The 25,868-nt window shown below is 39.4% G+C and overlaps 1 protein-coding gene across 4 annotated transcripts in view; it reads right to left on the bottom strand.

Annotated features, from left to right (window-relative positions):
• The window catches only part of ofd1 (OFD1 centriole and centriolar satellite protein), a 99,542-nt gene that overhangs the window by 18,393 nt on the left and 55,281 nt on the right, over positions 1-25,868 (bottom strand). For all 4 annotated transcript variants that reach the window (XR_015758913.1, XM_043700576.2, XM_043700577.2 and 1 more), the window contains 4 exons: positions 24,950-25,570; positions 8,531-8,651; positions 4,318-4,418; positions 2,266-2,382 (listed from right to left, as the gene is read on the bottom strand). Coding sequence is in view for 3 of the 4 variants with exons in the window: in XM_043700576.2 (XP_043556511.2) it covers positions 2,266-2,382; positions 4,318-4,418; positions 8,531-8,651; positions 24,950-25,570 (960 nt within the window). In the remaining variant the exon portion in view is untranslated. The remainder of the gene's footprint in view (positions 1-2,265; positions 2,383-4,317; positions 4,419-8,530; positions 8,652-24,949; positions 25,571-25,868) is intronic.

Genomic DNA, 25,868 nt, shown 5'->3' with positions numbered 1-25,868 from the left:
CCCCTTGACTTAACCAGGAGATCTCCCCTTGAACTTTGAGACATGACTATTTGTCTGAAGCACAGTTGTTGTGTCAACTGCTATCTTATGATGGACTGATTTCTATTGGCAAACATACATGTTTTGGTACTAAATGGCAACGCAAGACAAAACTGTTGGGAGCCTGTGTGTTCTGAATGAGGCCACAAAGCACAAAAAGACAATGCAAGGCAAAGCAGAGCTGCTGACAAAATCCAAGTAAGCAGTGTGAGTGAAACCATGAAAGTGAGCCAAGAGCCTGGAGATGCATTGTGTTCCGGTGCACAAGATCGGTGCCTTTCCTTATAAGTAATGTGACCTGAGAAAACCATAACAATGTAAAGTGTTGGTGCACTTCAAAGAACAGTATTAGAGTGCCAGAGAATCAGAGATGCACCACTGACGAGGCCGATGTGTGCCCAATGCTAACTAATGTGAACGATGGGTGTAGACAGTCTCTGGCTATAGAGTATCCGGGGATGCTCAAGACTGTCCAAGGTGAAAGCTCGAAAGAGCAAGCGGTGAGCTGGAGCTGCTCGATGCCGTGCTTTGACTTTCATGTCCAAAATTCCAAAGATGTGCAGGTTAGGTGAATTGGCCATGCTAAATTGCCCATTGTGTTCAGGGATGTGTAGATTAGATGCATTAGTCAGGGGTAAATGTAGAGTAATAAGGTAGGGAAATGAGTCTGGGAGGGTTACTCTTCAGACGGTCTCTGTGGATTTGTTGGGCCAAATGGCCAGTTTCCACACTGTAGGGATTCTATGAATTGCCACCATCAAGTTTATCTATTCCACATGATAGAAAAAGAAACTGCATATAAATGAGGTAAGATTAGGAGATGTAATGTCATGCACTCACTCTCTCCACTCACTACCTTCTTGTCTCGCTGCTCAAATGGTGGATGTAAAATTGGACATGTTTTCCTTTCTCTGCCAAGAAGCTAATTTTACCAATCTCTCAATATTCGCCTAACAGACTTCCCAATGCCCATGTAATTCAGGGAATGGGTAAATTTAGCCTTAATTTGTATTTTAAATTTTGCAAGCATAAGGTGGTTGGGTATTGACAGTACCAGTCTCATGACCTCATAGCACTCATGTTTGAGAATAGCTAATGAGCAGAAAATAAAAAAACAATGGTAACCTCATCTGCCATGCATTATGGCATGTCTATGTTGAGGGCTGACCTGCAATGGTTGCTCAGCCTTGCAAATAGCTCCCTGTTAACCCACTGGTTATGGAAGCTGCTGTGTTCAATTACCATTTGGCATAATGGCTAGTGTGGACAGTGTAGCTCAAGTTCCATTCATCTGTCTAACATGCTTTCTTTCATCTTCAACCTAGAACATTAAATCCAAACCAACAGTTATCAATAACTTTAACTTCATTTATCCTATCGAGGAACTCTACAGTTTGCCTGAATTCTTTGAAAGTTGAAAGAATTATTATTGGAAGAGTTCCTTTTCATGTGCACTCTTTTATTCCAAATCTAAAGGCCTGTATTCCTCCATTTTCAATCCAGTTCAGAAACTTATTGGACGTTATTTTTTGGAATATTTAAAGGCTCACCAGTGACCAAATAAAATTTGTCTTCCAAAATTTAAACAAAAACTAAAATATTAAACATAGAAAAAAATCTGCAGTAGTATGAAGGTATTTCTGTAAACATTGTAAAGCAAAATAATCAAGCATATTTCAGTCTAAGAATTAAGTCACACATGGAGTTTTGATTGTAACCATTCAAATTAGGTCTTGAAACCAGACAGGTAAATCTGGCCAATATGCTGTGGCATTGGTATTGATTTAACCATTATTGCTTGTACTCAGTTTTGCTTTCATATGAGGTGCTTAAGTAAACTAGCACATGAAAGGAGGTTAGTTTAAAAATTACAATCAGAAGGATTTTAGGGTAAAACCTATCCAAGACCTGCTCACCCAATTTTCAGATCTCCTGCTGCAGATTGAGAACCGAATTGATTCCAATAATTCCAGATGATTTCTCCTACTTTGTGAGCAGCCAAATAACTGTATTTGCACATGAAGGTCAACAGACAAAAATCAACACTATTCATGACCCTTTAATACAAATTTATATTGCAGGAATGATACCATCAATAAATATTGACCAAGACAAACGTTAAAATTCAACTCTTAGATAATAAAATAATTTTCTTGCAATTTCCCAAAGGTGAAAACAACAATCTACACTCTCTTGCAGCATATCGCACAATGGTAGCAAACCCACCTGCATCTGCAGGAGTTAAAATTGCTTCTTGGTCTAGCGAAGAATTAGATCCTCTATTAAGATCTTCCTCCCGATGTTGGGACAGATTTTTGTTATGGGCTAGATTGCCTTCTTGCTCTGTAAGAAATAAACAATAAGCCTTTTGATTTTAACAATGAAATAAAAAAAAGTCAATAGAACAGTACTTATAAAATCAATAATTTGTTGATTTTCATATGTCTCTGGCCAGATTTTTCACTTATTCATTAAAAACTCTATGTGCTTTTGCTTTCTCAAACAAGAACTGCAGTTTAATTCTCAATAAATCCCCGACCAGAAAATAACTCAAAATTTTAACTGCCTGGGAAACTAGAAAATGAATTATACTCTTTGAAGTCAGAGTTAACATTTACATAAATAGAAATCTCTCTGAATATTGATCTTCACAGTAGTATCATTTTAATATGCTCAAATGTCTGCCATTTTAATAATGGCACACTTGGATTTGCATATATTATTTCTTCACAATTATATATCTACACTGCAGTTATTCCTATAGCTTAAGTTCAGAACTGAGATTTTCAAGGGATTGCAAGATTGATTCTTAGCCTCACAGACATTCTGTCTCTCTCGAGCTTCATGTTGGGAAAAGAATACTTTTAAAAATAGAAAAAAAATGTGAAATTTTTTCTTTACCTATGCATTACATATGACTGAACGGTATCAGTTTACTATTCTTTTCGCAGAAAAGACTCCAAAAATAAATCTAAATGTGCAATCATTGTAATATAATAAATGAAAAGTTGCAGATAAATCAGGAAACTTCAGTTATAAATTTTGAAGTTTAATGCATATCTACTCCTAGTACCAACTAAAAATCTAAGTCACAAGTGAACAAGAATTCATCATTCTCAGATGATTTCCTGTTAATGGTTAGTTTTCTAGTCTCAAACTAGATTTGCTAATTTTGACTGAAGCCTCCAAATGCAGGTCAGAACATCAGGTTTCGTTGTGACCACGAATTTGTACCCTGCTACTCCTCTCATATAAAAGAACCTAAGGGGCAACGTTTTCACACAGAGGGTGGTACGTGTATGGAATGAGCTGTCAGAGCATGTGGTGGAGGCTGGTACAACTGCAACATTTAAGAGGCATTTGGATGTGAATATGAATAGGAAGGGTTTGGAGGGATATGGGCCAGGTGCTGGCAGGTGGGACTAGATTGGGTTGGGATATCTGGTCGGCATGGATGGGTTGGACCAAAGGGTCTGTTTCCATGCTATGACTCTATGAATGGGGATTTATAAACTGACTTTTCAGGTGCTGGAATATGTTCAATGACCTCCCTATTTGCTTTAAGCGTTCATAATCTTTCTTCCTATTCATATTTTGACTTTTGCATCCTTGGCTTTCTTACTACTGAACGTAACAGAATTAATCTCCTTTAATAAAACTATTTCATACTTATTGTGTTCTACGACCTACAGATAGGAAAAGCTCAGCCTTTATTTGCCTCATGATTTCCCCAGGACTTTCTAGATATTTCTAATGAACTTGCTCAGAGGAGTCATTACAAATCTCTGCAGCATGTGAGACTTGAACCTGGATCTCCTGACTCAGCAATAGGGATACTATCACTGCACCACAAGATCCCCACTATTACCTTCTAATACTCATGCTGTGATGCCTTGCACATTTAGCTAATTGTCTGCCTTTTTCACAATCTGACTGAAGATCTTTGTACATTGGAAAACAGTTTCCTCCCTGTTTCAACCATTTAAAAAATCTAGTTGCAGGCAATTGTACGCATTCATTAGTTCTTGGTTTAAAAGTATCCAGTTGGTCCTTTTCTCCTCACTGTTGTAATTAGTCCAATTACATATTTGCCTTCTTATTTCAACTTGGTTGAAATGTCTCAATCTGAAATTACAACTTTTTTTTCCACTTTAAATGCCTACTTATCCAATCTGCATTTTTAGTTTTTAAAGTATAGATTCATGCTTTGGAGTTTTTGTTTTGTCTTTACAAATAATGAGAACAGTCAACATTTTTGTAGCTCTAGATTCAGCTTACCAATTTTAAAACGGTCATCTGATTGCTCAATCGATTCTTCAAATCTTTGATTTGTTGAAGATTCACAAATTACAAGATGGTCTCTTGGAATATTTTCAGATCTGGATACACATAGAAAGAAAAAGTCAAGTGATACAAGATATTTACAGCTTTCAAAGCAGATATATATTTGACAAAAAGTAATATATGAAGGATTTAACTTCCTCTGTTTTTTATTTTCCAATGCAATATTATGGTCAAAGCTGTACATTATGTAAAATATTAGTTGAATTCAGAAAATGATTGGAAAGATTTTAATTTCATTATCAGTTGTGGATTTGAAACAGAACACTTGAATAAAGTAAAAACTCAGGTCACTAAAACTATAAATATCTATGGGAGCAAGGTATTGAGAAACGCTGGACAAAATTTATTAAATAATAATGTACAGATACTAATACAGATGCATCAAATTAGGCTAATATCGAAAATTACTTGGAACCGAAGAATCAAATCAAATCAAATAAACACCAGCATATAAATAAAATCCCTACAGTGTGGAATCAAGCCCCTCTGCCCAACAAGTCTACACCGACCCTCTGAAGAATAACCCATCCAGACCATTCCTCTACCTTATATTTACCACGGATTAATGCACTTAACATACACATCCCTGAACATTATGGGAAATTTAGAGTGGCCAATTCACCTAACCTGCACATCTTTGGACAGTGGCAGGAAACTGGAGCACCCGGAGGAAACCCACGCAGTCACAGGGAAAACGTGTAAACTCCACACAGGCAGTTGCCAGAGGCTGGAATCAAATCTGGGTCACTGGAGCTGTGAGGCAGCAGTGCTAACCACTCAGCCACAGTGGCACCCCGATAGTGTTGAACAGGTGTATTGATGAGATTAAGGGTTTTCAGTGCATTCTATCGTAACAATATTCTGGAGTCATGGCTGATTGAAGTGGCACCGTATCATAACTTCTACCAGTAATCTGCAGACTAGTCAATCACGCCTGGTTCTGACTTGCCCAGGAACTGAGGGCAATGCATCAGCTAAATGATGACTGACAGTTAACTCCTAACTTTGTTTAAATTTAAACCAAGCAAATTGACACTGCCTGATCAAGTCATTGCCCTCAAGAATGAATAACAAAATGGTTATTGCCTATTTTATTCAGTTGAACAGATAGTGAATGTACACACATATCAATGCATGCATCTTCCAGTGTGTGCAAGTGTGCCACATTGTGAGCCCAAATGACAACTATTTAAGGTTTGAAATTCATAATTACATTGGCAATCATAAATCAGTGTCCAAAATTAGGTATGATTCTGCATATGGAAAACTTTACTCAATAATCTTGAGTGTACTAAGCTAACTCCTATTCAGGGGGCTCTTGGGGGAAGGTAAAAGGCTAATTGCTGTGCGAATCTGGCTTACATGTTTAGATATTTCAGCCATACTACAAGAATTATAGTTAATAAACAAGAAAACTGCTTCCAATAATATAGGCTTACTTAGAAGAGAGGTCAATAGCAACGCCAGAATTTATTGTCCCAGAGAAGGAGCTGGACACCCACCTTTTTGAATAACCCTAGTCTATGTGATGAAGGTAGGAAATTAATCCTGGATTTTCACCCAGCAACAATGGAAGATCATCAATATATTTAGAAATTATAAGGAGGTGTGGGATTTGATGAGAGATAGTGACATTCTTTTTAAAAATTCATTTATGGGATGAGGGCATAGCTGGCTAGGTCAGCATTGATTGACAACCTCTAATTGTCAATATTGCTGTGGTTTAGGGTCACTTGTAGGCCAGACCAAGTTTCTTTCCCTAAAAGATATTAGTGAGCCAGGTGTTTTTTTCTGACAGTCGACAATGGATTTGTAATCATCATTTTACTCTTAATTCCAGATTTTCATTGAATTCAAATTCCACCATCTGCCATGGTGGGTTTCGATCCAGAGTCCCCAGAACATCAGAGTCTCTGGATTAGTAGTCCAGCAATAATACCACTATTCTCTTGATAAATGGTGTGTTATACAAACAAGCTGCTTTATCACAAATGGTGTCGAGCTTTGTGTTTGTGTTCATCCAAGAAATGGAGTGTTTCCTGACTTGTGCACTGGAGATGGCAGAAAGGCTTTGGGGAATTAGCAAGTGAGTAATTCCAAAGAACATCCAGCTTCTGATCTGCCCTGTGAACTATAGCATCCATATGTGTGGTCCCATTATGTTACTGGCTGATGACTTCCAGAATGTTGATTTGGGATGATGATGCCAATAGTATTGAACGTCAATGGGAGGTGATGAGTATCTCTCTTGAAGGAGATAGTCATTGCCTGCTATCTGTGTGACACATGTTACTTTTCATTCATTCTTTCAAGCCTGAATAATTGTCTACACCTTGCTCCAAGCTAGACATTGAAGCTGTCTGTACCTGTGATTTGTAAATCAAAATCAACACTGTGCAATCATCAGCAGGCATCCCGAATTCTGACCTCGTGATGGAATGAAAGTAAAGAATGTAGTAGCTAAAGAAAGTTAGAATGAGAACATTGCTCTGTGTATCATCATTTATTTTGTGCTGTCCCCCACCTTCACTAAAAATAACCATATGGTCTGCAGACTTGGCACATTATCATCACGTTCCTTCACTGTGGCTGATTCAAATTCCTGAAGGTTCTTCTTATCATCTTTGAGTATGCACCTATATTAGGTGGCTTGCAGCAATTTAAAAAAGCAACTTTCACGTTCTAAACAGCATCAAGGACAGTCAATAAATGTTGGCTTTGCCAGCAATGCTGTCACCCCCATGAACAAATAAATAGATACAACTGTTTGGTAGTACAGAATGTAAATGTTGCTAAAAAGATACAAAGTTGAAGCTTTTCATCTTACACACATTATGACTAAAATTCAAGAAACAAAATTTAGAAAGGGAGCAACAATGTATACAGCATGAGAAGGTGCTGATTGTTTGGACCATGATTGGCATGGAGATGCAGCAGGAACTGATTGAACTGATTGAACTCAGAGCAAGCAGGGAGACTATTACTGGTCAGGGTATCGTAGCTGGAGTTGAAAGTCTTTTTCATCCAGTCCTTAATGAGAAAGGTATCATGTATTCACAAATTCCTTTCACCTAGAGAGAACAGAGTCCTCTGTGTGAATACATGTGGCTTCTAGTATGCTTTGTTGAATCACACTGAGCCCCACTGATAGTCTCAATTTGATTTCCAATATAATTCTCAGACTGAGAATTAAGTAAATGTTATCTAATATCAGAATCACATTAAATATTGGACATGATGCTTGTGGTTTGCAAGCATGCATGTTGTTAAGTAATGTCTGTCAGTTATTGAGATTAATGGCCTACACACCTAGCATCTCATTGGCACTAAAACCCACACCACGTTACTCATTTGTGTGGTAGGCAAAATGTTTTTAGCTTGATTGCAGCATTTGCTTCGTAAAAATCACCATTTGAGAATTTACTGCAAAGTAGCAGCATAAGATGGCTACCTTCATATGTTGATCAAATTGAGACACTTTCTCCTTCCAGGGTAATTTGAGGTAGAATGGAAACTGTTCAAGGCCAAAAGTGGCAGCCATTTGCCCTTACATGAGTTTGAGATATATAGCTGAACTGGGTAGCAACTGGCAGACAAGAACCCATACATGGGACACATGTGGGACTCTATTCTTTGGGAGCAAAATAAATTTGTTCATACATTTCTGTATTTGTTCATATATAAATTTCTCACTGACAAAAAGCTTATAAAAGCTGGCAATCATGTTATCGTTCCCATAGAAACACCCTGACCAATTAGTGTCTCCCCATCTGATCTGAGTTTAACTCAGCTAAGATTGGCCACTAACAATTCCTAATGCATCTTCATGCCAACCATGATCCAATCAATAAGCATCCTCTCCTCGTACTGTATAAACTGCTACTTGCTTTCTAAAACTGGTTGCTTCTGTTGCAGTCCTGATGAGCACAAGATGAAAAGTTGTGACTTTTTTTTTTAACTCCACTCATCAATGTTGAAATAAAAATATTAGATTCCAAAATGCCATATTTAGTATATACTGTTAATTTATTTATTATCCTAAATGCTTCGTAGTGCTTAAATAAGGAGAATTGCAATTTATTTGTCAAACACTACATAATTCACAAAAAGACATCAGGGATGCCCACAGAGTGAACCGTATCTTTACCTTTCATCGGTGCCAGGTCGAGAAGAGTTTGGACTGTTGACAACATGGAGTTCATTATTTACAATTGATGTTTGATGATCTGGTACACTGGGAATAATGACTGGGAAGGAAGTATTGATACCTTTCAGGGAAAAAGAAATTATAATTATACTGTGTACTATAGTTCATGTACATTAGAAAAATGTTCCAAGATTTTATGTCTTTAAAATTTTATTCTTATAATAATCTAAACAGATGCTAATTAAAAATATTCTCTCCTCTTCTCTTTTCAATTCTCAAAAATGGAACATATCCAGTGAAGATACATGAACCAATTTACAGGAATAAAGTCAAACTACTGTTATAGTTGTTGTTATTTTGAAGACTTTTTTTTAGTAGCGACTCTAGTATTACTACTTATTAAGAGAGACAACACTTAAGTATGCAGTAATGCGACAATAAAAGCAATATTGGGTTGTCAATGTTCTAAAAAGGAAACATAACCCAGAATACTGGTCTCAATCTCATTCATGACCCCTTGCAAGCTTAAACTACTATAAAATCATCTTACGTTGGCTTGAATTTTTACAGTTGCAGTGGAGCTTTTCTCCACTTTGTGCAAATTTGCATTTAAAAGAGGCGCAGTTTTAAAAATATATACTTTGATCTCTTGTAGTGAGTGATGTGGGAGATGACATTTAATTAATGAGGGTAGGGTGAACCTTCGAACAACAAATCTTTCAGGGTATAATAAATATAGCCAGTGAGATGCAGGGATACTGTAGGTAAGAAATGCAGATGTTTGGTAAACAGTAACAGCCAGCTGCACTCTGGCAACCTCATTCTTCTGATCTCAACCAGTGAGTCAGACTGATACAAAAGGGAGGAGGAAAATTAAAGCCCTCTTCAGTGCTGGGGAGGAGCAGGAAAATGTTGCTCCTGGGAGTGGACATGGTTAAAGTTTGTTCAATTTTTAAGAGGAGTGTCTGAAGGTCACTAAGCTTGTTAACAGAAAGGAGGGTGGAGGAGAGAGTTAGGAATTGAAACCCTTTATCTATCCCAATGAAGCCAGGGGCTCAAGAGGCTGCAGCACATATTTGTTGTGGAGGGAAGATGAAAGGATTGAGAGCAGGCCTATAGCTAAGTAGTTTAGGGTTAAAGGTGGAAAGATTGTTTATATGGATACGTAGACATGCAATGGATTTGGTGCAAAGGGTCAGATTGGAGGGGTTGAGCCGGAGATGTATAATGTTACCTCCCACTAAGACAGTAATCACTGTTGAAATCAGAATGAGGGTGAGTGGTGGGTTTGAGAAGCAAGATTTGATGATTATGATTAAGAGTGGGGATGCAGTTCAGGGTAATATATCAAGACTCAAATAAACATGAGTGATGGTGGGGTTCTTGGTGAGCAGATTGAATGGCCAACAAAAAGTGAAAATGGCCTTTCAATGGAATGCATACCTCAGCTATTATTGGAATTTCACTTCCTTAAGGCTTTTCCTTGCCTTGTTGATGCCCTTTAACTACAAAGCTGGAAAAAAAAAGGCATCCTGACCAGAAAACCAGCCATTTGCCTGTCAGGTTAGTAGGGTCCTTTAATTGTGCCAATCTATTGTTAATCAGGGGCAGGCATGGGTGACAAGGATTGGCCTTACAGTCACTCTCCTCCCTTGCTTCTGATCCCTGACACATTTCACCCTACGACGCCCACCCAAGAGAAAAGAATAAGAACTATTAACCTATTCATTGCTGGATTCCCCAAAGTTACACCTGGACCGGTAAACGTTAACATTGAGATGTTGTTGGCCTCTGATTGACATAAGGTGCCAGCCAATCCATATTACTAATGTCAGGGTCTGGGATTTGCTGGGAAACTCTAAAGCTCACCCGTCACAGGGTTTGGTGGGCAATTGGACATTTTGAAAACAGTGGGGTTGACATGTTGGTCACCACCCAAAACGAACCAAAAACACCATTTAAAACAAAAATGGAAAAATTCAGGTCACTTTTACAGGAGTGAAAACGTTACCATTTAAAATGGGATGTGGCCATGGTATTGTGGTGTATACAAATATAGTGCTATATCTTCTTTTCAATAAATAACTTTTTTTTTACATTAAGCAACTTGAAATTCTGTTTCAATACAACATTAAAACTCACTTATTGTGTAAACTCACTTGTTATAATTTAATGAATTTTGCAATTTCTCAGGCAGGCCAATTTGATGGAGAACAATGTAACAGAATGAACAATTAAAGTATCAATAGTTATGGTGAAATATCTAAGGTACAAGTCCCCCGTTCTTCTTAAACAACTCAGGCATAAGAAATTTATACTCTACTTCATATACTGAATATTTTTGTTTCGGAGGAGGAAAACAGAAATAAATCATTTGTTAACATATGTCGTTCACATAGAAATATGAAAGATTCATGGAGCAGAAGGCTGCCAATAATCTACCATATCTGTGCTAAGCAAAAAATTGTCCAGCTTATACTACTTTCCCGACCTTGTTCTACCATGCTGTAGGATACACTTACCATATTTCTCCATGGCCTCCCCACTCCAAAGCCTATCCAATCTTTCAAAGCCAAATTTATCCATTTACAGTGTGAATTTAAGTAAGCATGAGTATGCTTTATTAACTGCTTTATCTAACTGTCCTGCCACTTTCAATAATCCATGCACAAACAGACCCAAGTCTCTCTTCATTGCATCGCCTTGAGAATGGTACTCCCTATTTTATATTGCATTTCAAGTTCTTTTGACCTAAGTGCATCATTTAACACTTCTCTATATTGAACCACATCTGCCACCTAACAGTTCACTCCATTTTTGTTAATGTCCTTTTAGAGTGTCACTCTCTCATTTTACAATTCTTCCAAGTTTTGTGTCATTTGCAAATTTTGCAATTGACCCCTGCACACCAAAATCGAGATCAATAATATATCATGAAAAGCAAGCACTCCAATACCTAACCATGGGCAACACCAAAATAAATTTTCCTCCACCCCACTAACTTTCTGTTAACCATTAGTCTGTTTCCTATCACTCAGCCAATTTTCAATTCACATTGCTATTAGGGTACTGGGATTTCTGAACTGGGGAAAGTGGGGGTCTATACTGTACGGATGGTATATACCCAAACTGTGCTGGGACCAGTGTTCTTGCAAACTCATAACTCGGGAAGTAAAGAAGGTTTGAAACTAAATCATGGAGCAAGGGATCACATGTGGAAGGACGAGATATATCAAAGAGTACAGACCATGGGAGAGAGGAACATAATATAAGTAAGAGTCAGAGAATGGCAGGAAGGAATGGAGAAAAAAAAAGCTAAGAATACACCAATCATCAAGACTAGGTATTACAAAATAACAAAACTCTAATGGAATGCATGTAGCATTCATAACAGATTAAATAAGGTGTTAATTCATATTGATGTAAATAAATATGAGCTGATAGTATTTACCATTGTGGCTGTAGGATATCAAGGATTCATTCCCAAATATTTAAGAAATATACAGCATTCAAGAAGAACAGGGAGCTAGGTAAAGGTGGAGTTAATAAAGAAAGACATTGGTGAATAGTTGGACATGACCTTGGTTCAGTAGATCAGGATGTAGAAATCATTTTGGGTGGAATTGAAGAATGGAAGATGAAAGAGGTCACTTGTGGGTAACTATCATGAAGAAGAAACTTTCAAGAAGCAATATTGAGTACTTATGAGAAAGGGACAGCAATAATCAAAGGTGGCTTTAATCTGCTAGAAAAATAGAATTGGTGAGAAGTTCATGGAATGCTTTCAAGATATTTTCTTAGAACAGCACGTTCTGGAATTTGATTTAATTTGGTTTATTATTGTCAAATGTACTAAGATACAGTGAAAAGTATTGTTTTGAATGCTATACAGAATCAACCAGAGAGGTTATATTAGAATTGACATTGTGTAGTGTAACAAGATTAAATAAATATCTCAAAGTAAAGGCACCTCCAGGTTGCAGCAATCACAATATGTCTGAACTTTGTGTGAACAGGAAAGACCAGGTCCAAGGTCAGAATCTTAAAGGGCGACTGGGTGGGCATGCAAGTTGAGCTAGGTAAATGGATTATCAAGCTAAGCTAAAGGATAAATCAGTAGAGATGAAGTTACAGACATTTAAGGAGATATTTCAGAACTATCAGAGTTTGTATATCCCTACAATAAATTCCTACAAGAATCTAGGGAAAGCATCAAACTTAAGGAAAAATATAATTACCCAAAGGTAAACAGCAAGTCAAATGATTGGCTAAAATATAAAGAACAGTAGATAATAATTAAAGTGTTAATAAGGAGAAAGATATTACAGTGAGAGGAAACTGGTGAGAAACATAAAAAACATACAGCAAGAGTTTCTACAGGAATTTAAAAAGATGTACAGTGAGTATGGGGTGCTGAAGGGAGAGGGTGACCAGCTCCAAGTCGTGGTCCACGTAGGTACCAATGACATAGGTAGAAAGAGGGGTAGGGGTGTAAGGCAGGATTTCGGGGAGCTAGGGTGGAAGCTGAGAGCTTGAACAAACAGAGTTGTTACCTCTGGTTTGTTACCCGTACTACGTGATAGCGAGGCAAGGAATAGGGAGAGATATCAACTGAAAGTGGCTGCAAGGATGGTGCAGGAGGGAGGGTTTCAGGTACTTGGATAATTGGGGCTCATTCTGGGGAAGGTGGGACCTGTACAAACAGGACGGTCTTCACTTGAACCAGAGGGGTACTGATATCCTGGGTGGGAAATTTGTTGGCGCTATTTGGGTGAGTTTAAACTAGCTCAGCAGAGGTTGGGAACCGGAGGTGTAGTTGCAGTGCACAGGAGGATGAGAGTAGGGAGGACAGGGACAGGATTTCATGATCACAGGAATGTGCTGGCAGACAGCAAGCTGGTTTGAAGTGTGTCTACTTCAACGCTAGAAGTATTCAAAATAAGGTAGGTGAGTTTGCAGCATGGATAGGTACCTAAGACTTCGATGTTGTGGCCATTTTGGAGACATGGATAGAGCAATGTGAGGAATGGATGTTGCAGGTTCCAGAGCTTAGATCTTTCATTAAGAACAGGCAAGGCGGTAAAAGAGGGGGAGGTGCGGCCTTGATAGTCATGGATAACAGTGTCTGAAAGAACTTTTGACGAGGACTTGTCTACTGAGGTAGTGTGGGCTGAGGTTAGAAATAGAAGAGGAGAGGTCACATTGCTTGGAGCTTTTTATAGGCCTCTGCAGACTTCCAGGGAGGTGCAAGAGAGGATTGGCAAAATTATTCTGGGTAGGAGTAAAAGGAACAGGGTGGTCATTATGGGGGACTTTAACTTCCCTAACATTGACTGGAAATGCTATAACTCTAGTACGTCCAATGTGTACAGAAGGTTTCCTGACACAGTATGTCAAAAGGCCAACAAGAGGGGAGGCCACACTGGATCTGATGCTTGGTAATGAATCAGGCCAGGTGTTTGATTTAGTTGTAGGTGAGCACTTTAGTGACCATAATTCAGTTATATTTAGTTTAGCGATGGAAAGGGATAGGTACATACCACAGGTCAAGAGTTATCGATGGGGCAAGGGCAATTATAATGCGATTAGGCAAGAATTAGGATGCATAGAATGGGGTAGCAAAATATAGGGGATGCAGACAATGGAAATGTGGAGCTGGTTTAAGGAACACATGTCCTTGATAGGTATGTCCCTGTCAGGCAGGAAGGAAGTGATAAGGTAAGGGAACTGTGGTTTACTCCAGAAATTGCAAATCTCTTGTTAAGCGGAAGAAGGAGGCTTATGTGTTGATGAGACAAGATGATTCAAATGAGGCGATGGAGAGTTACAGATCAGCAAGGAAGGATTTAAAGAGAGAGTTAAGAGGAGCAAAGAGAGGACACAAGCAGTCTTCAGCAAATAGAATAAAGGAGAACCCTAAAGCTTTCTATAGGTACGTGAAGAATAGAAGGATGACACGGGTAGGAATAATACCAGTCAAAGACAGAAGTGGGAAGTTGAGTGTGGACCCTGTGGAGATCGGAGAGGTGCTGAACGAACATTTCTCATTGATTTTCACTAGGAAAAGGAGAATATTGTAGAGGAGAAGAATGAGATATGAGATATTAGACTAGAAAGGATCGAGGTTAGTTATGAAGAGGTGTTATCAATTCTGGAAGGAGTGAAAGTAGTCAAGTCCCCTGGGCCGGATGGGATTTATCAAAGGATTTTCTGGGAAGCTAGGGAGGAGATAGCAGAGCCTTTGGCTTTGATATTTGAGTCGTCATTGTCTACAGGTTTAGTGCCAGAGGATTGGAGGATTGCAAATGTTGTGCCCTTGTTCAAGAAGGGCAAAGAGATGACCCAGGTAATTATAGACCAGTGAGCCTTACTGCTGTTGTAGGAAAAGTTTTGGAAAGGATTATAAGAGATAGCATTTATAATCATCGAGCAAGCAACAATTTGATTGCAGATAGTCAACATGGTTTCGTCAAGGGCAGGTCATGTCTCACAAACCTCATTGAGATTTTTGAAAAGGTGACCAAGCATGTAGATGAGGGTAGGACAGTTGACGTAGTATACATGGACTTTAGCAAAGTATTTGATAAGATTCCACATGATAGGCTGTTGGAGAAAATGCAGAGGGCATGGGATTGAGGGTGATTTAGCAGTTTGGATTAGAAACTGGCTTTCTGAAAGAAGGCAGCGAGTGGTGGTTGATGGAAAATATTCAGTCTGGAGTCCAGTTACGAGTGGTGTGCCACAAGGATCTGTTTTGTGACCACTGCTGTTTGTCATTTTATAAATGACTTAAACGCAGGCATAGGTGGATGGATTAGTAAATTTGCAGATGACACTAAAGTCGGTGGAGGAATAGACAGGTTGGAAGAATGTTGCAGGTTGCAGGGGGACTTGGATAAACTGCAAAATTGTGCAGAGAGGTGGCAAATGAAGTTCATTGCAGCTAAACATGAGGTGATGCACTTTGGGAAGAATAACAGGAAGGCAGAGTACTGGGTCAATGGAAAGATTCTTGGTAGTGTTGATGTGCAGAGGGATCTTGGAGTCCATGTACATAGATCCCTGAAAGTTGCCACCCAGGTTAATAGTGCAGTTAAGGTGGCATACGGTGTGTTAGGTTTCATTGGTAGAGGGATTGAGTTCCGGAGCCGCAATATCATGCTGCAACTTAACAAAACACTAGTGCAGTCGCACTTGGAATACTGTTACAGTTCTGGTCGCCATATTTCAGGAAGGATGTGGAAACACTGGAAAAGGTGCAGAGGAGATTTATCAGGATGTTGCCTGGTCTGGAGGGAAGGTCTTATGAGGAAAGGCTGAGAGACTTGGGTCTGTTCTCATTGGAAAGAAGTCGGTTAAGAAGGCATTTTATAGACACGTACAAGATGATCCAAGGATTAGATAGGGTAGACAGTGAAAGTCTTTTTCCTGGAATGCTGATGTCAGCTTGTACAAGGGGGCATAACTACAAATTGAAGGGTGATAGATTTAAGACAGACATCAGAAGCAAGTTCTTTACTCAGAGAGTGGTAAGGGCGTAGAATGCCTTACCTGCCAACGTAGTTAACTCAGCCACATTAGGGAGATTTAAACAATCCTTGGATAAGCACATGGATGATGATGGGATAGTGTAGGTGGATGAGCTGAGAATAGTTTACAAGTCAGCACAACACTGAGGACCGACAGGCTTGTTCTGTGCTGTATTGTTCTATATTCTATATTCTATAATATGGGGATGGTGGATGGAATGAACAAATATTCTGCTTCTGTCACTACACAGCGTATACAAAAAGCCTTCCAATAATAACTGCAAATCAAGAAATGAAACAGGGAGGGAAACAGCAAAATTACAATCATTGGGGAAATGGTGCTAAGCAAGCTGAAAGAGCTGTCGAATGGTCGGTCACCAGATTAAGCTGGATTTCATCCTACAACATTTATTGACAGGATGAGACAAGTAGAGTCCCACAGGGATTTGTGCTGGGGTCCAAATGTCTTACAATTTAATTAATAATTTAGATACTTACCATTCTTCACATCATTTAAGGTTGCACATGACACAAAGATAGATAAGGAACTGTGCTGTGAAAAAGACAGACTTTGCAGATAAATACAAATAGGTTTCCAGAGTCGGCCAAAATCTGGCAGATGGAGTCTAATGTGAGAAAACATGAATTTGTTCACTTTGCCATGAGGAATATAAAATGCACAATATTACTTAAATGATGAACAACTGTGAAATTCCGAGGGAACTACGATATAAATCACTGTAGGGAGCACAGAGGAGATTCATTATGATGTTACCTGGGGTGCAGCATATCAGGTTTGAGGGGAGGTGCATAAGCTTGGGTTTGTTTTCTTTAGAACAGAGAAGGTTGAAGGGGGCCCTGATAGAGTGAATAAGATTGTGAGGAGCATGAATAGGGTGAATAGAAAACAGCTGTTGCTTTTAGTCTCAGGGTCAATACCAAGGGGACATAATTTTAAAGTGAAAAGCAGGAGGTTTAGAAGGGACTTGACGAGATACATTTTCACCCAAAAATGGTGAAGTTCTAGAATGCACTTCATAGAGGTAGGAGACATTAAGGTACTTCTTAATGGTTGCGAGGAGGTCTTGAAGTGGCAGGGGAATGGGAACCAGAGCAGTAGGTCAGCAAGTAAAAAGACTGAGGAGTTAGAGATTAAAACCAGTAAAAGGAACAACAAATATAGGGGGTCTGCTGAACATGGCAGGTCCATTCAAGGGCAAAGCAGGAAATTTATGCATGGAGCCGGACGATATGAGCAAGGTCCTTAACAATACTTTGTATTGGTATCCACAAAGGTGAAGGACATGGTTGATGGTGAGTCTCAGGAAGGGTGTGTTGACATCCTCGGACATGTCGATTGAAAAAAGATGTTGGGTGTTTTGAAGAGCATTAAGGTAGACAAGTCTCGAGGACCTGATGGGAACTATCCCAGAATATGGAGAGATGCGAGAGAGGAAATTGCTGAGGCCTGGTACAAAATCTTTGGATCCTCTTTAGTGACAGGAGAGGTCCCAGAGGACTGAAGGAAGGATTATTTTTAAATACACTGTGGATGTAATCAAGGTGAGAGGGTTTGAGTTATAAGGAGATGCTGTGAAGTTTTTCTCTATAACATAGGAGCCTGAGGGATGATCTTAAAGAGGTTTATAAAATCACGAGGGGCATAGATAAGGTGAATAGCCAGGGTCTTTTCACCAGGGGAGGGGAGTCCAGAACTAGACGGCCTAGGTTTAAGGTGAGGGGGGAAAGATTTAAAAGAAACTTGAGGGGCAACCTTTTCAAACACAGCATGGTGCGTACATGAAATGAGCTGCCAGAGGAAGTGGTAGAGGCAAGTATATTTAAAAGACACTTGGATAGGAAAGGTTTAAAGGGATATGGGCCAAACACAGTTTAGGAAACCTGGTCAGTATGGATGAGTTGGGCCAAAGGACAGGATTCCAAGCTGTACAACCCTATAATAGCCAATGTGTGGAATCTATGTTAAGTTCAACATCCCAAATCAGCATCCTTGCCCCCACTGTTTGGGATGACAGTTGCTGCTGCTGGTTCGGCTGTTCCAATTTACATCTCTTTTAAACCTATCTCCTTTTCCCTTTCCCCATCATTTTTTTTTAAACTTTAATGCTTTGGGCCTTAGCACCAGAATCAACCTTTCCTGAAATTAGCCCCTCTCTTTCACTTTCTCACAAACAGTTCTGACAAAAAGTCACTGAGCTCAAGTGTTCTCATTGTTTTTCTTTTCACAGATGCTGCCTGTCCAAATAAACATGTTCAGCATGTGGTTTTTGAACAGCTTTATATAGATAATTATACTAAATTGAATTGGAATAAATAAATCAGTTCAACAGTTAAATCTTATTATAAATAATGCTTTAAAAGTCTAATTTATGACCCATTTTCAGAACTGGATTTTGTGTATATATAACAAAAAAAAGTGTTTCAGATCACCACACTTCCATTGTGAAAGAATTAAATTGAGCTATAAAATTTCTAAACGATCAGAATGTTATTTAAAGTTGGAGTGTGTATTACATGTGCTGAGACAGGACTCCACAATTAAAATGGCCACCATAATTCATCTGCACAGGTGCACCCACAATGCAGTTGCAAAAGGAAAAGGAAGAGTGTTTTTAAGCAGGCATTCTGGATGCAAAACTGTAGATATCTCTTATAATGCACCCTGCAAGGGGCCAATTACATAGTAAAGTGTATTTCCTTTTTGTTCTGAAAATTCGGCATGATAATAGACGCCAGCCTGTTTTAAACTTGGTGGGAGCAGTTGTAGTTACGGAGTCATAGTGCTGTACAGTGTGGAAACGGACCCTTCGGTCCAATTCATCCATGCTGACCAGAATATCCTAAATTAATCTAGTCCCACCTGCCCCATATCCCTCCAAACTCTTCCTACTCATATCTATCCAGATGCCTTTTAACTGTTGCAATTGTATTAGCCTCCACCACTTTCTCTAACAGCTCATTCCATACACATACCACCCTCTGCGTGAAAAAGTTGCCCCTTAGGTCCCTTTTAAATTTTTCCCCTCTCACCCTAAACCTATGCCCTCTAGTTTTGGATTCCCCCCACACCAGGGAAAAGACCTTGACTATTTATCTATGTCCCTCATGATTTTAGAAACCTCTACAAGGTCACCCCTCAGCCTCCAACACTCCGGGGAAAACAGCCCCAGCCTATTCAACCTCTCCTTACAGCTCAAACCATCCAACCCGATCAGCATTCTTGTAAATCCTTTCTGAACCCTTTCAAGATTCACAACATAATTCTTATAGCAGAGAGACCAGAATTGCACACAATATTCCAAAAGTGGCCCAAGCAATGTTCCTGTACAGCCGCAACATGACCTCCCAACTCCTGTACTCAATGCACTGACCAATAAAGGCAAGTATATCAAACACCTTCTTCACTATCCTATCTACCTGAGACTCTACTTTAAAAGAACTATGAACCTGCACTCAAGGTCTCTTTGTTCAGCAACATTCCCCAGGACCTTATCGTTAGGTGTATAAATCCTGCCCTGACTTGCCTTTCTGAAATGCAGCACCTCACGTTTACTGAAATTAAACTCCATTTGCCACTCCTCAGCCTATTGGCCCATCTGATCAAGGTCCCATTGTACTCTGAGGTAACCTTCTTCACTGTCCACAACACCTCCAATTTTGATGTCATCTACAAACTTATTAACCATACCTCCTATGTTCACATACAAATGATTTAAAAACATAACGAAAAATAGTGGATTCAGCACCAATCCTTGTGGCACACCATCCGTCATAGGCTTCCTTTATGAAAGGGGAACACTCCACCACTACCCTCTGTCTTCTACCTTAGGGTCACAGATGTACAGCATGGAAACAGACCCTTCGGTCCAACCCGTCCATGCCGACCGGATATCCCAACTCAATCTAGTCCCACCTGCCAGCACCCAGCCCATATCCCGCCAAACCCTTCCCATTCATATACCCATCCAAATGTCTCTTAAATGTTGCAATTGCACCAGCCTCCACCACATCCTCTGGCAGCTCATTCCATACACGTACCACCCTTGTGTGAAAAAGTTGCCCCTTAGGTCTCTTTTATATCTTTCCCCTCTCACCTGAAACCTATGCCCTCTAGTTCTGGACTCCCCGACCCCAGGGAAAAGACTTTGTCTATTTATCCTATCCATGCCCCTCATAATTTTGTAAACCTCTATAAGGTTACCCCTCAGCCTCCGACACTCCAGGGAAAACAGCCCCAGCCTGTTCAGCCTCTCCCTGTAGCTCAGATTCTCCAACCCTGGCAACATCCTTGTAAATCTTTTCTGAACTCTTTCAAGTTGCACAACATCTTTCCAATAGGAAGGAGACCAGAACTGTACACAATATTCCAACAGTGGCCTAACCAATATCCTGTACAGCTGCAACATGACCTCCCAACTCCTGTACTCAACACTCTGACCAATAAAGGAAAGCATGTCAAATGCCGCCTTCACTATCCTATCTACCTGCGACTCCACTTTCAAGGAGCTATGAACCTGCACTCCAAGGTCTCTTTGTTCAACAATGGTAACGTCCCCCTGACCTTCCCATTAAGTGTATAAGTCCTGCTAAGATTTGCTTTCCCAAAATGCAGCACCTCGCATTTATCTGAATTAAACTCCATCTGCCACTTCTCAGCACACTGGCACATCTGGGCAAGATCCTGTTGTAACCTGAGGTAACCCTCTTCGCTGTCCACTACACCTCCAATTTTGGTGTCATCTGCAAACCTACTAATTGTACCTCTTATGCTCGCACCCAAATCATTTATCTAAATGACAAAAAGTACAGGACCCAATACTGATCCTTGTGGCACTCCACTGGTCACAGGCCTCCAGTCTGAAAAACAATCCTCCACCACCACCACCACTTTTGAGCCAGTTCTGTATCCAAATGGCTAGTTCTCCCTGTATTCTGTGAGATCTAACCTTGCTAATCAGTTTCCCATGGGGAACCTTGTCGAACGCCTTACTGAAGTCCAAATAGATCACATCTACCGCTCTGCCCTCATCAATCCTCTTTGTTACTTTTTCAAAAAACTCAATCAAGTTTGTGAGACATGATTTCCCACACTCAAAGCCATTTTGATAATCCTTAATCAGTCCTTGCATTCCCAAATACATGTACATCCTATCCCTCAGGATTTCCTTCAACAACTTCCCCACCACTGATGTCAGATACACTAGTCTAAAGTTGTGATTTTTCCTTACAACCTTTCTTAAATACCGGCACCATATTACCCAACCTTAAGTCTTCTAGCACCTCACCTGTGACTATCGATAATGCAAATATCTCAACAAGGAGCCCAGCAATCACTTCCATGGCTTCCCAAAGAGGTCGAGGGTACACCTCATCAGATCTCGGGATTTATCCACTTTTACGCCTTTTAAATCATCCAGCACCACCTCCTCTGTCATATGTACACATTTCAAGATATTGCTATTTATTTCTCCGTGTTCTCTATCTTCCATATTCTTCTCCACAGTAAACACTGATGCAACAAATTGTTTATTATCTCCCCATCTCCTGCAGTTCCAGACATTCTCTCCTTTGGTACTCTTTTGTCCTTAATGTATTTGTAGAATCCCTTTGGATTCTCTTTAACCTTATTTGGATAATCAATGTTCCCCTTTTGCCATCCTTAAGTACATTCCTACTGCCTTTACAATCTTCTAGGGATTCATTTAATCCCTGCTGTAGTATCTGACAATGTTTCCTTCTTATTCTTAACAAACCTTAATTTCTCTAGTCATCTAGGATTCCCAACACCTACAAGCCTTGACCTTCACCCTAACAGGAACATACTGTCTCTGGACTTTCTCATTTTTGTAGGCTTCTCTCTTTTCAGCTATCCCCTGACTTGTGAACATCTGGCCCCAATCAATATTTGAACATTCTTGCCCAATACTGTCAAAATTGGCCTTCCTCCAAATTTAGAACTTTTAGATCCAGTCTATCCTTTCCTATTATTATTTTAAAAACTTAATAGAATTTGATCACTTGAGAATGTTTATAGGCTATAACCAGGCAGAGAAAGAGTTAAATTTTGAGTTTTGTGAAACAAGAGGTTCGGCTGAGCATGACTCAGATCAGATAAGAACTTGCAGTTAACAAAGGGGTGCTGGAGGCAAGGGTAATGGTTTAACAAGGTGGAAAAACATTCATTATGTAGAGCCATTTAACCATATTGGAATCATTCAGTATGTAAGGTCAATTTAACAGGTGAAAAGTATTCATTATGTGAAGCCAGTTAAGATTAAGAACATTCATTGTGTAACTCCAGATGGCTTAATCTCTACTATTGACACTCGCTGATTGTAATTGTCACCCCAACAATATGTATGTTGCCTTATCTGGATGATCCTCCCTGTAAAATGACTATAAGTCATTAAGAAACTGCTGTTGATGAGATTAGACGGAGAACTTGTGTCCCTGTGCACATGGCCGATCGTTCTCTCTCCCTCCAGGGCCCGGAATAAAGAAGAAGGTGGCAAAACTATACTGCATCTCTGAGCATTTTGCGTTGACTGAGGGGGGAAAAGGGGAGGATACACTGGCCCCAAAAGTGCTCCCCCACTGCCACCTCAGTCACCACATTACAGTAAATACCCACTGATACTAGACAAACCCTCTCTTTAAGATCTGATCAGGCCCAATTCTGCTGACTGGATTCTGTTATGAAGTTGAAGGCATGTACTGAACCTTCAAGAGAGAGTGAAAGCTGTTTTGTAATGAGAGCTTGCAGGCATCTGTCATGTGGCTGACTAGCAGTCTCCAGATGTACTAGCAAATTGAAAATATGTAACATTTGGTTGTGAAACAAATACCTGAGTTTTGGTTGCTTTTTTGACAACCATTCAAATTATGTCCCAGGATGCTGAAATCTAATCATAGAGTCATAGAGATGTACAGCATGGAAACAGTCCCTTCGGTCCAACCCGTCCATGCCAACCAGATATCCCAACCTAATCTAGTCACATCTGCTAGCACCCGGCCCATATCCTCTCCAAACCCTTCCTATTCATATACCCATCCAAAGGCCTCTTAAATGTTGCCCTCTAGTTCTGGACTCCCTGACCAGAAGGGAAAAGACTTTGCCTATTTAACCTATCCATGCCCCTCATAATTTTGTAAACCTCTATAAGGTCACCCCTCAGCCTCCGACGCTCCAGGGAAAACAGCCCCAGCCTGTTCAGCCTCTCCGTGTAGCTCAGATCCTCCAACCCTGGCAACATCCTTGTAAATCTTTTCTGAACCCTTTCAATCGAGTTTGAATTTATTGTTTTTGCCAACCAATGAGATGGCCTGATTTTAGGGGCATAAAGAAGCAGACATTTTGAAAGTTAGGAGAGAGAGAGAGACCAACTATCATCAACAGAGTAACTGCAAGCAAAACACTTTCTATCAAAGGTAGCTTTTTCCTATAAAACATCTTTACAGCAAAAGGCCAAATATGACACAGGGAGCTCTACAGCCAGAGGTCAGACACCAGAGACGACAGCCACTGTCTGGTTTTGAAATTAAGTTGATGTATTTTTTTAAATAAGGGTAGTTACTGGAACAGTATATTGTTATAGAGTTGGAGGCAGATAACAAGCAGTTAGGAGAAAGGTGGCTCACAGTTGTAGATAATTGTTGTTTAATGTTCACTTTTAGAGTTAAAGAATAAATTGATTTTTTTTTCTTTAAATAGTGGAATTTGGGAGTTCTCCAACACTCATACTCTTAACAGTTTATGATGTGAGGTGAGCTTTTCTCGGTGCTTGGTTTAACGAGCAGAAGCGTTTATGTCGTAACAATTCCGTATTATACCAGAAAGTATTGTAGTTATTTGGATATCAAACGTGGAATGAGGTGATTCATTTGATAAACAGTGCTTTGCTATAGATGCAACCAGAAAGCAATATCCTAATTTCACACGATTGCATGTTGCTCCATCTAGTGGTAACATTGCCACAAATGCTGCTATTTATAAATACACTAGGAAAATAGGATCAAAGAAAATCACTCCTGTAATTTACCAGAGTGAGAAGATGATTTGAAATAAATATTAGGTCAAAGTCCTTTACTTAAAGGCTGAAAAATATTTGAAACAATCTCTCAGTCAGGGTATCAAAGATAAACATTTCTGGACATGTAAAATGAAATTACTTCATAGAATTGGAAGACTGAGGATACTACAGGAGTGAACCTTGATAGGTTGATTTGGATTGTCACATCCGCAAATGTTTTATAATGATCTTATAAATGACTTCTGATAGACTTGAATTCCGGGTTGATTTTATCGACACACATACAATTTAGACTGCTAGATTTGGTGCCCCTTCAGTACTCAAAATCCACTCCAGATTGACAGAACAAAAAGGTTTCTCACTTCACTCATTTGTATGGGACCCAAGTGAAATCAGTTTAATTGTGTCAATTTGGTTATTCTCTTCACTTCACAAATGCATTCTTTATCATCACTCCACTATCTATTAACTGCTTACCTAATTTGTGAACAAGAGGAAGGAAGTGGAGTTGAGATGTATGTTTTAGAAAGCTGGACTGACATTTATCATTACACAAGTGCAATGTTAATGGGACAATAAATACAGCATTATTGGTGCAACAGATCTAAAAATAGTTAGCCATTAATGCATCCATGATGAATAGCATGGTGTATGAATATTCAATGAAGTTAGTTGATTAAATTAATCCATTTGGAGCAATTTTTCCCACTTTCATTTTTACATTATATTTATAACTGTCATAATTCTTTAGACTTATCCAAAAATTACCAGCGAGGCTTCTTGGTATATATTACCCACTTGCGATCAAATTCTAATTTATAGATTATGACAAATCATACCTTCTGAAGTTCTGCTACATTCATCATATTTAAGTTTATGCTTGACAGGAGTTGAAGAACAGTGTCTTGGAGATGTAAACTGAGATATGTTAGGAGTTTGGTGATCTTCAATTTTAGTTATTTGTTGGCGATTTTCTTCATGTATTTGTCCTCTTGTAGTAAACTGTAGCTGTTGAGAAGTGAAGGCATTTTCTGCAAATGTTACTCTGTGCTGATGACTGGATGGAATTCTACTGAGAATATTGTTAACTGACACTGGAGAAAAACCTTGAGCTTCTGAACTTTTTTGAATGGCGGTTCGAATAATTCTATTTTGGTAGTTTCTGTAGGCTTCCTCTAGGTTCTCAGACTCTTTCTCTAGCTCCCTTATTCGAGCCTTGGCTCCGGCTACAAAATCCTGGTCTGAATCTGGTGAAGAACACGTTTTTTCAGTTAACTTGCTGTAATTTGCACATGTAGCAGACATTGGATAAAAGAGACGATCTTCAGGTGCTGCTCGACTGCCAAGTAAACCAACATCTGCATAAACATCATGTGGTGCAATTCTGTCTGCAGTGAGGTCAATGATTGACTGATCAATCAGAGGGGGTTTTGGATTCCGGTAAACTTCATTCTCTAAAGCTGCAAGACCCAGCAAACCAAAGGGAGAAGCAAAAGGTACAATAAGAACGAACAGTGGTAAAAGAATAACCTTAAAGCTACTGAATTATAAGTACCTTTGTAAACGGATGTGAACAAACAGATAACAATACTTTAGCAAGCTTTCAGCTCCATTGTAATTTGCAATGTTATTCTTTACAACCCTTGGAATAATGGATTTATGTCGAAGTTACAGCACACAGATCAACTTTTTAACTTAGTGAATATATTGGTTCAAAGTTTGTGAAAGGATTTGTAGCTCGGGTGCTCGTTGTTGTGG

This window comes from Chiloscyllium plagiosum, unplaced genomic scaffold, assembly GCF_037043375.1.
Source record: "Chiloscyllium plagiosum isolate Xiang-an unplaced genomic scaffold, Cpla_swu_hap1 HiC_scaffold_12, whole genome shotgun sequence".
Taxonomy (NCBI): Eukaryota; Metazoa; Chordata; class Chondrichthyes; order Orectolobiformes; family Hemiscylliidae; genus Chiloscyllium; species Chiloscyllium plagiosum.
Note: the sequence above shows the minus strand (reverse complement) of the source record. Positions and strands in the feature narration are given on the sequence as shown.